Source organism: Magnolia sinica, chromosome 11 (assembly GCF_029962835.1).
Source record: "Magnolia sinica isolate HGM2019 chromosome 11, MsV1, whole genome shotgun sequence".
NCBI lineage: Eukaryota > Viridiplantae > Streptophyta > Magnoliopsida > Magnoliales > Magnoliaceae > Magnolia > Magnolia sinica.
The window spans coordinates 82448562-82461541 of NC_080583.1; the positions used below are offsets into that span (position 1 = coordinate 82448562).

At 40.0% G+C, this 12980-nt stretch overlaps 1 protein-coding gene across 4 annotated transcripts; it reads left to right on the forward strand.

Moving 5' to 3' along the window:
- Positions 1–591: 591 nt before the first annotated feature.
- On the forward strand, positions 592–8355 carry LOC131219522 (zinc finger CCCH domain-containing protein 18). Of its 4 annotated transcripts, none has more exons than XR_009158241.1 (8): positions 592–877; positions 2848–3826; positions 4178–4345; positions 4439–4618; positions 5910–5983; positions 6094–6287; positions 6686–6800; positions 7852–8355. XR_009158241.1 is itself a non-coding variant. In XM_058214709.1 (8 exons), the coding sequence occupies exons 2-8, from the start codon at positions 2862–2864 to the stop codon at positions 7922–7924; spliced, it is 1785 nt and encodes a 594-aa protein (XP_058070692.1). In that variant the 5' UTR covers positions 592–877; positions 2842–2861; the 3' UTR covers positions 7925–8355. The 4 variants fall into 4 exon arrangements, 3 of the variants coding, with proteins under 3 accessions (XP_058070692.1, XP_058070691.1, XP_058070693.1); XM_058214709.1 differs by having other exon boundaries at positions 2842–3826; positions 6094–6303; XM_058214708.1 differs by having other exon boundaries at positions 593–877; positions 6094–6303.
- The last annotated feature ends 4625 nt before the right edge of the window (positions 8356–12980 follow it).

Sequence of the window (12980 nt, forward strand, 5' to 3'; positions counted from 1 at the left end):
AAAAATAAGTCATATCAAGGGATTGAGTGGACCACACCACAGTAAGCAGAGGTGTCAATTATACCCACCGTTGAAACCTTCCTACTGCCCATCGTGATGTTTATTTTCCATCCAAGCCGTTCATAAGGTAACACAAATCTCGATTAAGGGAAAACATAAATATTAGCTTGATCGAAAAACTTATGTGGCCCATTAAGATTTTCAACGGTTGGCATTCAGTTCCTAATGTTTTATATGGTGTGGTCCACTTAAATCTTAGATCTGCTTCCTTTTTGGGCTAATCTCCTAAAATGATCTGTTAAAATGAATGAACGGTCTGGATAAAACACATATATAAAGGTGGCCCCCAAACCGACCCGGGACCGTCCGTGTCCCTAGAAATGGATGGCTGGAAGATGCTTGTTCTCAGCCGTCAATTTGTTTATGGCCCACGGCCTATTTCTCAGTATATACACCATCGAAAGCTATGATATGCCACACGTGTGTCACACTGGCACATGTGCATGAGTAAGATGATATTTCATCATCGCGTACTATAACAAACATTTAAAAAAAAATTGGCAGTTGGGGTTTTTTCAAAATCTTTTCTTTTGGTGAAATCTTCAAATCTTTATTTTTAAAAAAAAGAAAAAAAAGAAATCCTATTTTAAAAAGATTTCTCTCTCTTTTCTTGTTGATTTGAACTGAAGACAGCGCCTTTATAGCTATCTATATGTCATTTTATCTTTTGGGATTTTGTCGCTGATGCACAGAGAATTGGAGAGAGAAGAAGGAGAGAGAGAGAGAGGAGATTGAGAGCGAGGATGTTTGAGAGGAGTATCATGGAGCTTGAAGCTTTGAAATGGAGCAGCTTATGTTCTTCTGTCTGAAATACACAGTAAGATTTCTGTGTATTCGCAGCTTTATGTTTTGAATAAAAGAAAATAAAAGTTAGAATTTTTATTTTTATTTTGTTTTTTAATTGATTTGTGTCAAAAATGGAGTTCTTGACATGGGTTTGTTTTTAAAAACAAGAATCAAAATCTGATTTTTTTTTGGGAGTTTGAAAGTTTTTTTTTTCGCTTATACACCGTAATTTTGGGTGTAGAGTTTTAGATCTGGGCTGAAAATGAATAGAAATCAGAGTATCTCGCTTTCATTTTTTTGGTAGGTATTAAAAACCAGTTTCTGGAAATGGGTATCTTTCAGAATCATGTGGAGATGGGTATCTCGTACAAAACAAGCATCAAAATCTTGTATTTATGAGGTTTACATGTTGGATTTGGTGAGAAAGTTGGCGTTTTGAAACTCTGTTTTTGGAATGGGGAAATGCCCCGTTTGTGCCAAGACAATACTAGAAGAAGGTATTTATGGAGTTTCCTTTTTGGATTTTGTTAGAAAGATCTGTTTTTTTTTTTTTTACCTTTGTTATTTCTGCTCTTGTGAGAAAAAAAATATTTTTTCATTTGGGTTTTTTCTTAAACCGTCAAGATGGTCTTTTTTTTGCCGGGGGGGGGGGGGGGGGTGGTGTGTTCAAATCTCGCTTTGGGTGTTCAAATCTCGCTTTAAACCCCTTTTTTTGTTCATTTTGATCTTCAGTTTCTATGAAATCAGATTTTTTCCAAATGGGTTTTTTGGCTCAATCCATAAAAATGTTTGTTTTTGTTCAAACCTGGCTTGAAATCCCTTTATTTTTATTTTGGGTCTTCAATCGGGTAAAAATTACTGTTTTTGAATTTTGATTTTTTTTTTGCTGACATCTGCAGAAGAAGTCTTCTCTTTTCTTCAAATCTAGCGTTAAATGGTTCTTTTGTTGTTAGGAATCCGATTTTATTGATTTTTTCCCTTCATGTTTTTTTTTTGGGCAAAATTCCAACTTTGAAGTGGATTTCTACTAAAATCACTAAAAAAGGTAATTTTCCCTTCAAATCTGTCACAGAATCTCATCTTTGGGGGTTTTTTCTTTTTCAATATGTTGATATTCCAAAACAAAAAATAAAATCTCTCTTTTGGTGTTGGATTTGTTTTCATGGCCACAAGATAGAGATTCCCTCTTCATTTCATTTGAGCTTGTTCTGTATCCTGGAAAAAAGAAATTTAATTTCAAAATTTCCGTCTTTGATTGTTTGAAAATGGAAGGTTTTGAATGCGGATCTGTCCGTAAAATCTTGAAAAGCCGTTTTCCTCTTTCTTTCCAAATAGAGAAATAAAGGGCTATTTTTGGTTTGCATGTTGTTCGGATGCTAGCAAATCCTCCAGCCATGTTATGGAATTTTTTTTTTTCCATGCTTTTATCATCTTTCCTTTCTTGGGCAAAAGGCTGCTGCTTTTTAAGGTTTCTAGTGGCCCTTGTTGGATATGCATGATATAAATTGAGAAAATGAAGAGAAAGGAATTAGGAAGAATGAGGAGAAGAAATGGTAGAATAGACCTTTTTTTTTATAAAAAAAATAAATTCTTTTTGGGTGTGTTTGGCTGCACCAATTCTCATGAAATTTGTGAAAATGAAGAGAAAGGAATTAGGAAGAATGAGAAGAAATGGTTGAATAGACCCTTTTTTTTTTTTAAAAAATAATTCTTCTTGGGTGTTTGGTTGCACCAATTCTCATGAAATTTCATGATTGATATCTTATTTTGGTGCTAAATTTTCATGATATTTAGTGCCACCAAACGCTCCTTTCATAATAATTTCATGGTTTTCAGTATTCAATTTTTTGAATCTACTTGTGTGGTTAATTGCTTTTACTGCATCTGTAATTGTTCTTTTTTTTTTATTATTATTATTTTGCTGGAATTTTCATTGATTTGTAGACTTTTTCTATATGGTTTCTAAGCACTTTTTCTTCATTTTATTTTTGTTAGCTGCAGATATTGGATATGAGATGGATTTTTCTGAGTCTACGAAGGTTGTTTTCAATAGAATCCAGAAGCTAGAGCCTGAGAATTTCTCTAAGATTATTGGGTACCTCCTTTTACAAGACCATGGCGACCGCGAGATGATCCGGTTAGCATTTGGCCCCGACACTTTGATTCATGCCCTGATCAGTACAGCGAAAGCTGAGCTCGGGTTGTCACCCAAACTGTCCATTTCGATTCCGGTCACACCCTCTTCGATCAATCCATCCCAGCCAAATTCTGATCTCCCTCTACAATTCACTCCTTTCACTCCATCATCCCGTCCATTTTCTTCCCCTGCTACGCTCCGGGCCGCATCGCCTTACTGGGACCCGCAGCAGCTCCTTAATGATCAACAACCGATTCATAACATAGATTTTGTCCCATCAGCTTATACTGGTTCGTTAGGAGATGACTACCGTATTACCAACCATACTCAGTTCTTGAACTTGGAGGATCAGCTAGAGCCTGTCAACTCCGTTGGGGATGAATTCTCAGGCAGTTACTACTACCACGATTCCACACTGGGTGGTTTGGGCACGAGAACAAGCAGGAGATCACCGAGCCTGCCTGAATTCCCACTGAAGATCTGCCATTACTTTAATAAGGGTTACTGTAAGCATGGCACAAATTGTAGATACTTTCATGGGCAAGCTGTTCCAGACAGCTTCTCGCAGATCTTTAACCCAAGCCCAAATGACTTGCTTGTTGATGATCATGTCTTCTTGCCTGGGTCACTTGAGAAGCTTGAATTAGAGCTTACAGAGCTCTTGAAATCAAGAAGGGGATTGCCTGTCTCGATCGCCTCTTTGCCGATGATGTATTATGAGAAGTATGGGAGGACTCTTCAGGCAGAGGGCTATCTTACAGAGAGCCAGAGGCATGGGAAAGCTGGTTACAGTCTGACAAAGCTACTCGCCCGATTAAATAATAGTATTCGTCTCATTGACAGGTAAAGATCCTCCTCCATGGACTTTAATTATTCTCTATAGGCTTGTTTCAATGTTCAGCTCAGTATTTGTTTATGTGGGGCCCACCTATTGACAATCCAAAATGGCTCATATGGTGAGTCCGCATCATTGATTTACAGGGATCTGAATGATATGAGGCCCATTGATCAAGGAATTTTTATTGCAATTATCCATTTTCATTGGATGGTTACAATCATATAATTGCATAGATTGGTGTGGCTCACTGTATTGGGTCAAGAACAAAATGCTGCTCTTTTAGAGTGAGCACCATGTAGTGAGTTCCTCATTTGTATATGCTAACACCGTCGGAACATCTTGTCATTGAATTGCAGACCACATGGACAGCATTCTGTAGTTCTTGCGGAAGATGCCCCGAGATACATGGAATACAGGAACGAGAGGAGCGATCCAGGTGGAATAGTCGCTGGTTCCCGCCAAATTTATTTGACTTTCCCAGCCGAGAGTACCTTTACTGAGGAAGATGTTTCCAACTATTTCAAGTAATACAACAGTTACATTGTGTTGTATGTTTAAGCACGTTTCTTTGATAGATTTATCTGTATTTACATGCTGTTTTCTTTTTGTTTGCTCAGGAGTTTTGGGCCAGTTCAGGATGTAAGAATTCCGTGCCAACAGAAACGCATGTTTGGGTTTGTAACGTTCATGTATCCAGAGACCGTGAAACTAATTCTAACAAAGGGAAATCCCCACTTCGTCTGTGGTGCTCGTGTACTGGTCAAACCATATAGGGAGAAATCAAGACTTGTCGACAGGTAAATATCTAAGCAACCCAATTGGATTTTTGAGATTATCTTTCGATTCGGCTTCCTTTTGATGCAGATAGGAGAAATTGAAATCTCTCCCATGATTCATAGATGAATGCCCAATCTTTTAAGCTATATTGGGTAGAAACTATTTGAAAGGCAAAAGTTACATCTCACAAAAGTTAGAGAAGACCTTTTGAATCCTACTGTCCCCTCGTCTGGTGAGATCCATTCAAATCATCTGGTGCGTCCCATTGCTGTGCATGGCCCGGAAATCAGGCTGGTCCAGTCTCGAGGTGGGTTGGACATCTATGAAAAAATGGACAGGTCTAAAGAACTGACCAACAAAACACGCCTGATGGAGGTGCCCTACCTGATGACAGGACCGGAGAGCAGTTTCAGTATATCCCACTCCCTCAATTTGATAAATATCAAGTGACCCAATTTGGTTTTTGAGATTATCTTTTGATTTGGCTTCCTTTTGATGGAGATGAGAAATTGAAATCTCTCTCTCTCTCTCTCCATCCAAAAGCCTGATCTTTTAGGCCATGTTAGGTAGAAACCATTTGAAAGGCAAAAGTCACTTCTTACAAAAGTTAGAGAAGACTTATTGAATCCTACTGTCCCCTTGTCTGGGGAGATCCATTCAAACCATCAGGTGGGGCCCACCACTGTGCGTGTTTCATGGCCTGAAAATTACACTGGTCCAGACTCTAGGTGGGTTGGATGTGTATAAAAAAGATGTACATGTCTAAAGAACTGATCAACAAAACACACCTGATGGACAGGTAGCCCACGTGACGACAGGACTGGAGAGTGGTTTCGGTATTCCCACTCTCAAGTGGCCTATTCAGTTGTCTTGAAGAATTGTTTTATTGATATTAACTTCAAATGGATTATTTTTATCTTGAGAATGTGGTCGGGGCAAATAGCTGATTTGTTTCGTGTCTACATGGAAGATTCAAATATCCGATTTGTGTGTGTTGTACTTGTCTGGATTTTTATTTTCTGATGTTTGGGTGTGAGTAGTGTGATGTTGACGTTGTGACCTGCTTTGTGGGCTGAATGGGCCGTGTATTGGTTTTATTTTTCTGGTGTTTGGGTGTGCTGTGTGGGTAGCGTAATCTTGACATTGTGATCATGAATCGATATGCGTCACTTTTCCAAATTTCTAACAATGTTAGCCGTATGAGCTGCACCCATTTGCATGGCATTGTAACACAAGGCCTGCAGCACTTTCGTATTGCATTTCATTCATCTACCATCGAATTGTGATTCTAGAAGTTCTTGTACATTGCAGAAAATACGAGAAAATCGAGCCCCAAATGTATTATCCTTCTCACTTTCTGGACATGGATCCCGAGCTTCATGCACGTAAGTAGTAAATGCAACACATGCAGTCATGAGCTATTTTTCTCTTGAAGGTTGTGCTTGGCTGCACAAGTGAATTGAATTGCAAACATCTGATTTTCGTTCTTGTTTAGTGCCGAGAGTCTGTGATAATTCAAGGCTACTAAGAAAGCAGCTGATGGAGGAGCGTGAGCAGGTGATCGAACTCGAGAGAAGGCGGTTGTCTGAGTTGCATTTAGCTCCCAAGCCACTGACACACCCCTATTTGAGCTACTCTCCAATGGAGGAATTGAAACTTGCTGAAGGTCTTTCCGATCTTTTTCATTCCGTGGGTTTAGATCTCTGTATGTTGGCTGTATTTGTTTATCGGAACAATGATTGGGGGCCCGCACATGAGAACTATAGTCCTCATCCTGCCATTGGTGGAAGGATGGGTCCATTTAAGTAGCAGTTTCGGATTGCAACTCACCTGAAGGGACCAAAACCATCACGAATCTGACCGACTCAGTCTTGACTCGCTTCTATGTTGGTGTGGTGACTCTTAATTTCGGCTGAAACGGGTATGATTCGGGCAATACAGAGGTGTATCACATGATATTTAGAACCATGCCCCAGCCATGAAAGGTTGGGTACTATGGTTCTTGTTGATCAATAAACTGGGCCCCGCTGGTATGTTTATCTCATATCCGTCCCGGTATTTTACATTGTTTCGATGCATCTGTGCAGATCATGAGTTCCCATCGGCAGATCGGTTCAATTACCTGTTCGATGTCATAAACAACGGTTCGACAAGTGACGATAATGCAAAGCATGCAAGCAGCAATTACGGTGATCAGGAGAGGTAAGAAGTTGGAATGAATAAAAAACAAAAACTCACCCACCTTCGAAGCTTCCTTTTCTGTCTGATGTTGCTGCAGTTTTGTCATTTATTCAACCTTAGTCATTGGCATTATCCTGTGGGCTAGCATTTTTCAATGGGGCCCCTCTTTTCTGCTATCCTGATTGTTCGTATGGTGGGCCCTACTTTGGATGAGCGATGATACTACGAAGACTCCCCCTTTCTGTCAATTGGACAATCCTGCCAGTCTGATTGTTGGCCTGCAAATTGATGGTTGAAATGAAAAATAGTCTTATTGGGATTGTTTGACTGAGGAGACTTTTGGTCCATTGCCATCCAGTGGGGCACACCTGATGATTAGATCTCGGGAAAATGGACCCCAAATGTCTGATAATTGCCCTGCAAATGGATGGTTGAAAATTAAAATTATAGCTTCGGTTGAATGCGATTCACCGATCATCTGACTGGGGTTTTTCCATTAAGAAAACTTCAGATCCATTGCTATCCACAGCAGGGCCTACAGGATTATCTAGCTATCCAGTAAGTGGAACCTGTTTGATGATTATCCTACAAATGGATTGTTTGAAAAGAAAAAACTTCATTGCCTATCATGGTGGTCAATCTGTGATGCAATCGGGTTGTTTGATTGAGGCTATTGGTCCATTGCCATCCCAAGTGGGGCACAAGATGATCTAGATCTTTGGAAAATGGACCCCACCTGTAAATAATGCTGGCCCAAATGAGTGCTATTAATTGGGACTGATCAATGTATAAATACATCTTTACCTAATTGGCCATGATTAAAACTGCTTAGAGTGCATTTTGGAAGTGTATCGATGTCAGGAAATGGAACCCAACTTGGCGGGCGGCCATTTTCGACCTTTCGTTATCGAAAGAACTCTTTGAAATGAAGTAGCCATCATTTTTTATTCGAGAAAACCATCCGGCCGCCCTTGATTCCTGAAATTGGGTTCCTTCCAAATGCACACCCCATGATCGTGGCTGCATGCACTTCTCTGACATTGGTTTCTTTTCATTGTTTCTAAAATTGCAGCAGCCAAGTACTTAATCTCCCCGAGAGCCCGTTCGCTTCTCCAATAGCGAGCAGCATCTCCACAGTCATATAGAGAAAAAAAAAAAAAAAAAGATTCAAAACAAAAACAGCGAAATTTATAGAAAAAAAGGTAGAACGACACAACCCGATTCGAATTCCATCTATTTCCAATGCTTTCAACACTACACTTTTTCTCTTTTCTTACCCGATCCGGCCGAAAACAAACAACACCCGAATCCGAATCATTTCTCCCTAAACCGGGGGCAAATCGCAAAGAAAGATTACAGAGGAGTTACATGTAACTAATCCTACTACACTTTGTTCTTATTGTAATCACAGGAGGAAAGGTCTTTTCTGTGAAACTTAGAGAAAGGAATGGTGTAATATAGTCTTAGAAAAAAAGAAAAAAAAAACTACATATATGCAGAGATGAAAGAAAGGAAAAACAAAGTTGTAGTATCTCTGCCACATTGAAATAGATGAAAATAATTAATTAAAACAAAATGGCAGTATCTCTCTCTTTTTTTCTTTCTTGTTTTTAAAGATTTGTTGATTGCATTTGGTGGGCCCCACTCATTCATGATGCAGCATGTGTCTATTTTGGTTCAATGATTGTTGATGGTGCATAGCCCAAAAATCACACTAATTGTTGAATTTGGATTGATGGTGGTGTTTATTTTAAGTGGGCCACATGATGAGTGCTGATCGGATGGATGATTTTTGGGCCATTGAATCCATGTTAGTATATGAAGCAGGTGTCTGCATTGAATTCGAATATTGGGTATTTTTTATTTTATTTTTTTCATTGGTGAGGACCCGATTACCCGACGTATCGGACCCAAAAAATTTAATTGATCGTAGATGGTGCATGGCCCAAAAATCACACTTATTTTTTAATTTGGATCGATGGTGGAGTTTATTTTAAGCGGGCCTACATGATAACTGCTGATTGGATGGACGGTTTTCGGGCCATTGGATCCTGTACGGTACACTGTTCATTGGTGTGGACCCGATCACCTGACATATACGAACCAAAAATTTCAACCGAGTGATTGTTGATGGTTCCTGGCCCAAAAATCACAGTAATTGTTCGAGTCTGTATTGACGGTGGTACTTATTTTTAGTGGGCCACTTGATGACTGCTGATCGGACGGATGGTTTGTGGTCGAAAATTTTTAATTTTTTGTTGATGGTGCATGGCCGAAAAATCATACTAATTGTTGAATTTGGATCGATGGTGGTGGACCATTTGATGACCGCTGATTGGATGGATGGTTTTGGGCCACTGGATCCGTGCCAGTACATTTTGCACCGTGTCCATCCGACTGAATTTGTCCACTGTTCATCGGGTTTGGATCCGATTACCCGACAAATCCGACCCAAAAATATTGTATTTGAATGTGGGATTGTAAACCCGATTAGAAAATATTAATTGATTGCCCGATTCGTGACCGGGTCTGTTGCATTTAGCAACGTATCCGTATCCGCTAACCTGGTTATCTGAGGTCATTTTTTCGTCCTTCATGCTAATAATTATATTTGTACTAAAATGTTAAATAATGATAGTGATAGATTGGACGGATAGGATTTGACGAAATGATAAAGTATGTTGCCCATAGTCCCATCTACAGCAGTGGCCTATCATATCGATAGTCTACATCACAAAACCATGGGCCTTTGAATCCTGGATTGCACTTGTACGAGGTGCATCTAAATTCATGTACGTACCATAAACGATGGTCATTGCTTAATTGTTTTTTGTGGGCCCACCCATTAATTGGTGATCTTGACCGTTGATTGCAACATACCTCAAAATGGGTTTAACCAATTCCTCAGGTGGGCCACAATAATGCAAAGTGTTCTGCATCCATCTATTTGCTATCTAATTTATACTAGATTTACGTATTACATGCCACGTGTACGGTGGATGATTGCATGAGCACGATCGTCCATGCTCTGCTAGAGCACCATGTAATTGCACTCTATTACTGTGTTTAGTGGTTAGTCACTTCCTTAGGTGGGCCACAATGCTAGTAAAAGCATTAAAGTCTCTTTCACCCATCCATTTGCAATTAGGGCTGTGCATCTAGCCTAGTCGAGTCGGGGGTGGGCCAAGCTCGGCTTGACTCTTCCATGCTATACTCGAGTTCGAGCTCTTGGCTTGTTTGTCAAGAAAAAACTTTTAAGTTTTAACTTATTTATTATTTTTTTATTTTTTAAAAACTTATATATATATATTATATTTAATATTAATATAGTATATATAATATATTATTAAAATATATTACTCGAGCCGAGTCGAGCTCGAGCTTCGAGTTGAGTCGAGTTGAAATACACCATGGAAGAAAAAGAGGAAATAGGGACAGGTAAGGTCGGGTAGGATTTTTCAGTAAAAACTTTTAAATTTAAACTTTTTTTTAAAACTTAAATATATATTATATATATTTAATATAATATATATATATTATTAAAATATATTACTTGAGTCGAGTCGAGCTTCGAGTCAAGTCAAGTTGAAATACACTACACCATGGTCGAACTTGGCTTGAACTCAACTCGAGCTTTAGTAAACAACCTTAACTCGCCTTGAGTCAGTCTTTCAAGCCGAAGCAATCTAAGCTGAGCTGAGCCGAGTCGAGCGAGCTTTTCGGGCTAGCTTGGCTTGTGTACAGCCCTACTTGCAATGTAACTAATCCACATTGTGAGGTAGGATTTAGACGGTCTAGATTGACACACGTAGATGCCAGATGTACGGTCGGCAATTGCATGGGCACAATCAACCGTGCTCAGCTAGAGCACCATATAATTGCATGGTATGACTGGAAGCTGTTTGGACGTCTACAAATTAAAAATTAAAAAAAGTGGGGCCCTTGAATGATTTGATTACAGCCTTTGGATTTTCTGAATCAAAATCAATTGATTTATCGTAATCGTAGGGCTTACGCATAACCCACTTAATTATGCTCAGCAAATCAAGGATTGTGAAACCTTAGCCGAACATTGTGGGGCCCACCATCCGTCATCGAACGGAGGGTTGTTATTTGCTTAATCTAATGGTTATCTTATAATCATTGCTTTTATGGTGGTTGTGGCTTTCAATTTTTATATTCTTCTTTTTTTTTATATTTTTATTTTTTTACTGTCATTAGCTTAAATGATGTGAATCTTTGAACCTACAGCTTTGCCTCTACGACACGTTTCGTCGCGAATATCGATTTTGGGTTCTTTGATTGAGTGTTGTGGACATCTGAGCCGTTCGTTGTCCTCAGGTGGGCCCCACCAGTACCTAACAGTTAGTTTCTGGTACTTGAATTGGGACGCGGTTTGGTTGGTGACCTCCAACACCAGCTAGCTTAGCTAGCTGGGTATCAAAGTTCTGTGGGCCCACCATGATGTATTTGTTTTATCCATGCTGTCCATACATTTTTCCAGCTCATTTTAGGGTTAGAGCCCAAAAATAAGATAGATCCAAGCTCGTAGCGGACCACACTACTGGAAAGAGAGGGGATTGAACCCCTGCCGTTGAAAACTTCTTGAGCCCTACAGAAGTTTCGGATCAAGCTGATATTTGTGTTTTCCCTTCATCTAGATCTCTGTGACCTTATCAACAGGTTGGATGGCAGATAAACATTACAGTGGGCCTTGGATAGTTTTTAATGGTGGACCTTCAAGTAACACTATTTTCCTGTGGTTTCCACCTGAGATTTGGGTCTGCCTCATTTTTGGGTTCATAACCTAAAATGAGCTGGAAAAATGAATGGACGGTGTAGATGTAACACGCACATCATGGTGGGGCCCACAGAGCTTTTACGCCAGCTAGCTGGCTGATGTTGGGGTCACTAGCCAAACCGCGCATGAATTGCCAACACGGATTGCATACTGACAATGCCAGTAGTGATGTTGCTACTGGACACGTGATCCGTCCGTCCATTTGGAACATTGCTTTTTGGGCATGAGCCCAAACATAGGCAGATCAATGTCAGGTAGACCACACCACAAGAAAATAGTGGTTGAACTTCCACCGTTGAAAATTTCCTAGGGTTCATTGCAATCTTTGTTTGCCACCCTACCTCTTGCTTAGATCACATGGACTTGTTTGAAGGGAGAAGACAAATATCAATCTGATCCGAAACTTTCGTGGCCCCCAGGAAGTTTTTAATGGTGGTGATCAATCACCACTGTTTACTGTGGTGCGGTCCACCTGAGATTTAGATTGCCTCAGTTTTCGCCTCATGCCTCAAAAATGAGCTGAAAAATTGGATGGATGGTGTGGATGAAACACATACATCATGGTGGGGCCCATATAGTGTTGTCGTGTAGCGAGTCGCGATGGGCAGTTTCAGTATGCCAACGGCGTTCCTTTTACCACCGATGTCGGTGGTGGCAGGACTGTGGGGCCCACCATGATGTATTTGTTTTATCCATTTTATTCATTTATTTTGTTAGCTCATTTTAGGCCATAGTTTTAAAATTGAAGCATATCCAAAGCTCGAGTGGACCACACCACAAGGTGGGGCCCACCTTCGCCCGTTCATTTATAGGCCTGAGCCAAACAATCTTTTAGGGCCATACCATGGAATTGACCACACATCATTAAAAACTTCCTAGGGCCCATCTTATAATGTTTATTTTCCATCCAAGCTGTTGATAAGGTCCCACATATCTGAAAGAAGGGAAAAACCCAATAACAGCTTCATTCAAAGAATTTATGGCCCGCAAGAAGTTTTTAATCGTCAATCGCTACTGTTTCCTATGGTGTAGTCAACCTGAGACATGGGTCTACTTCATTTTTGGGCATATACTCTAAAATGATCTTTCAAAATGAATGGACGGTATGGATATTTAATACATACGTCAATATGGGCCCCACGGTCGGGGCTGCAGCGTGTTGGGTGAGGCCCCACTTAACCTACTCCCATTGTTTCGGTGTGGTCGACTTGAGCATTGGGTTTGCTTCGAATTTTGGCTCATTGCCTAAAATGAGCTGAAAAAATGGATGGATGGTATGGATGATATTTGTATTTTCATGGGCCCACAAAAGTTTTGGATCACGCTGATATTTGTATTTTCAGTTCCTTCCCGTGGGAATAACGTCATGAACGGTTTGGATGACATATGAATATCCAGAT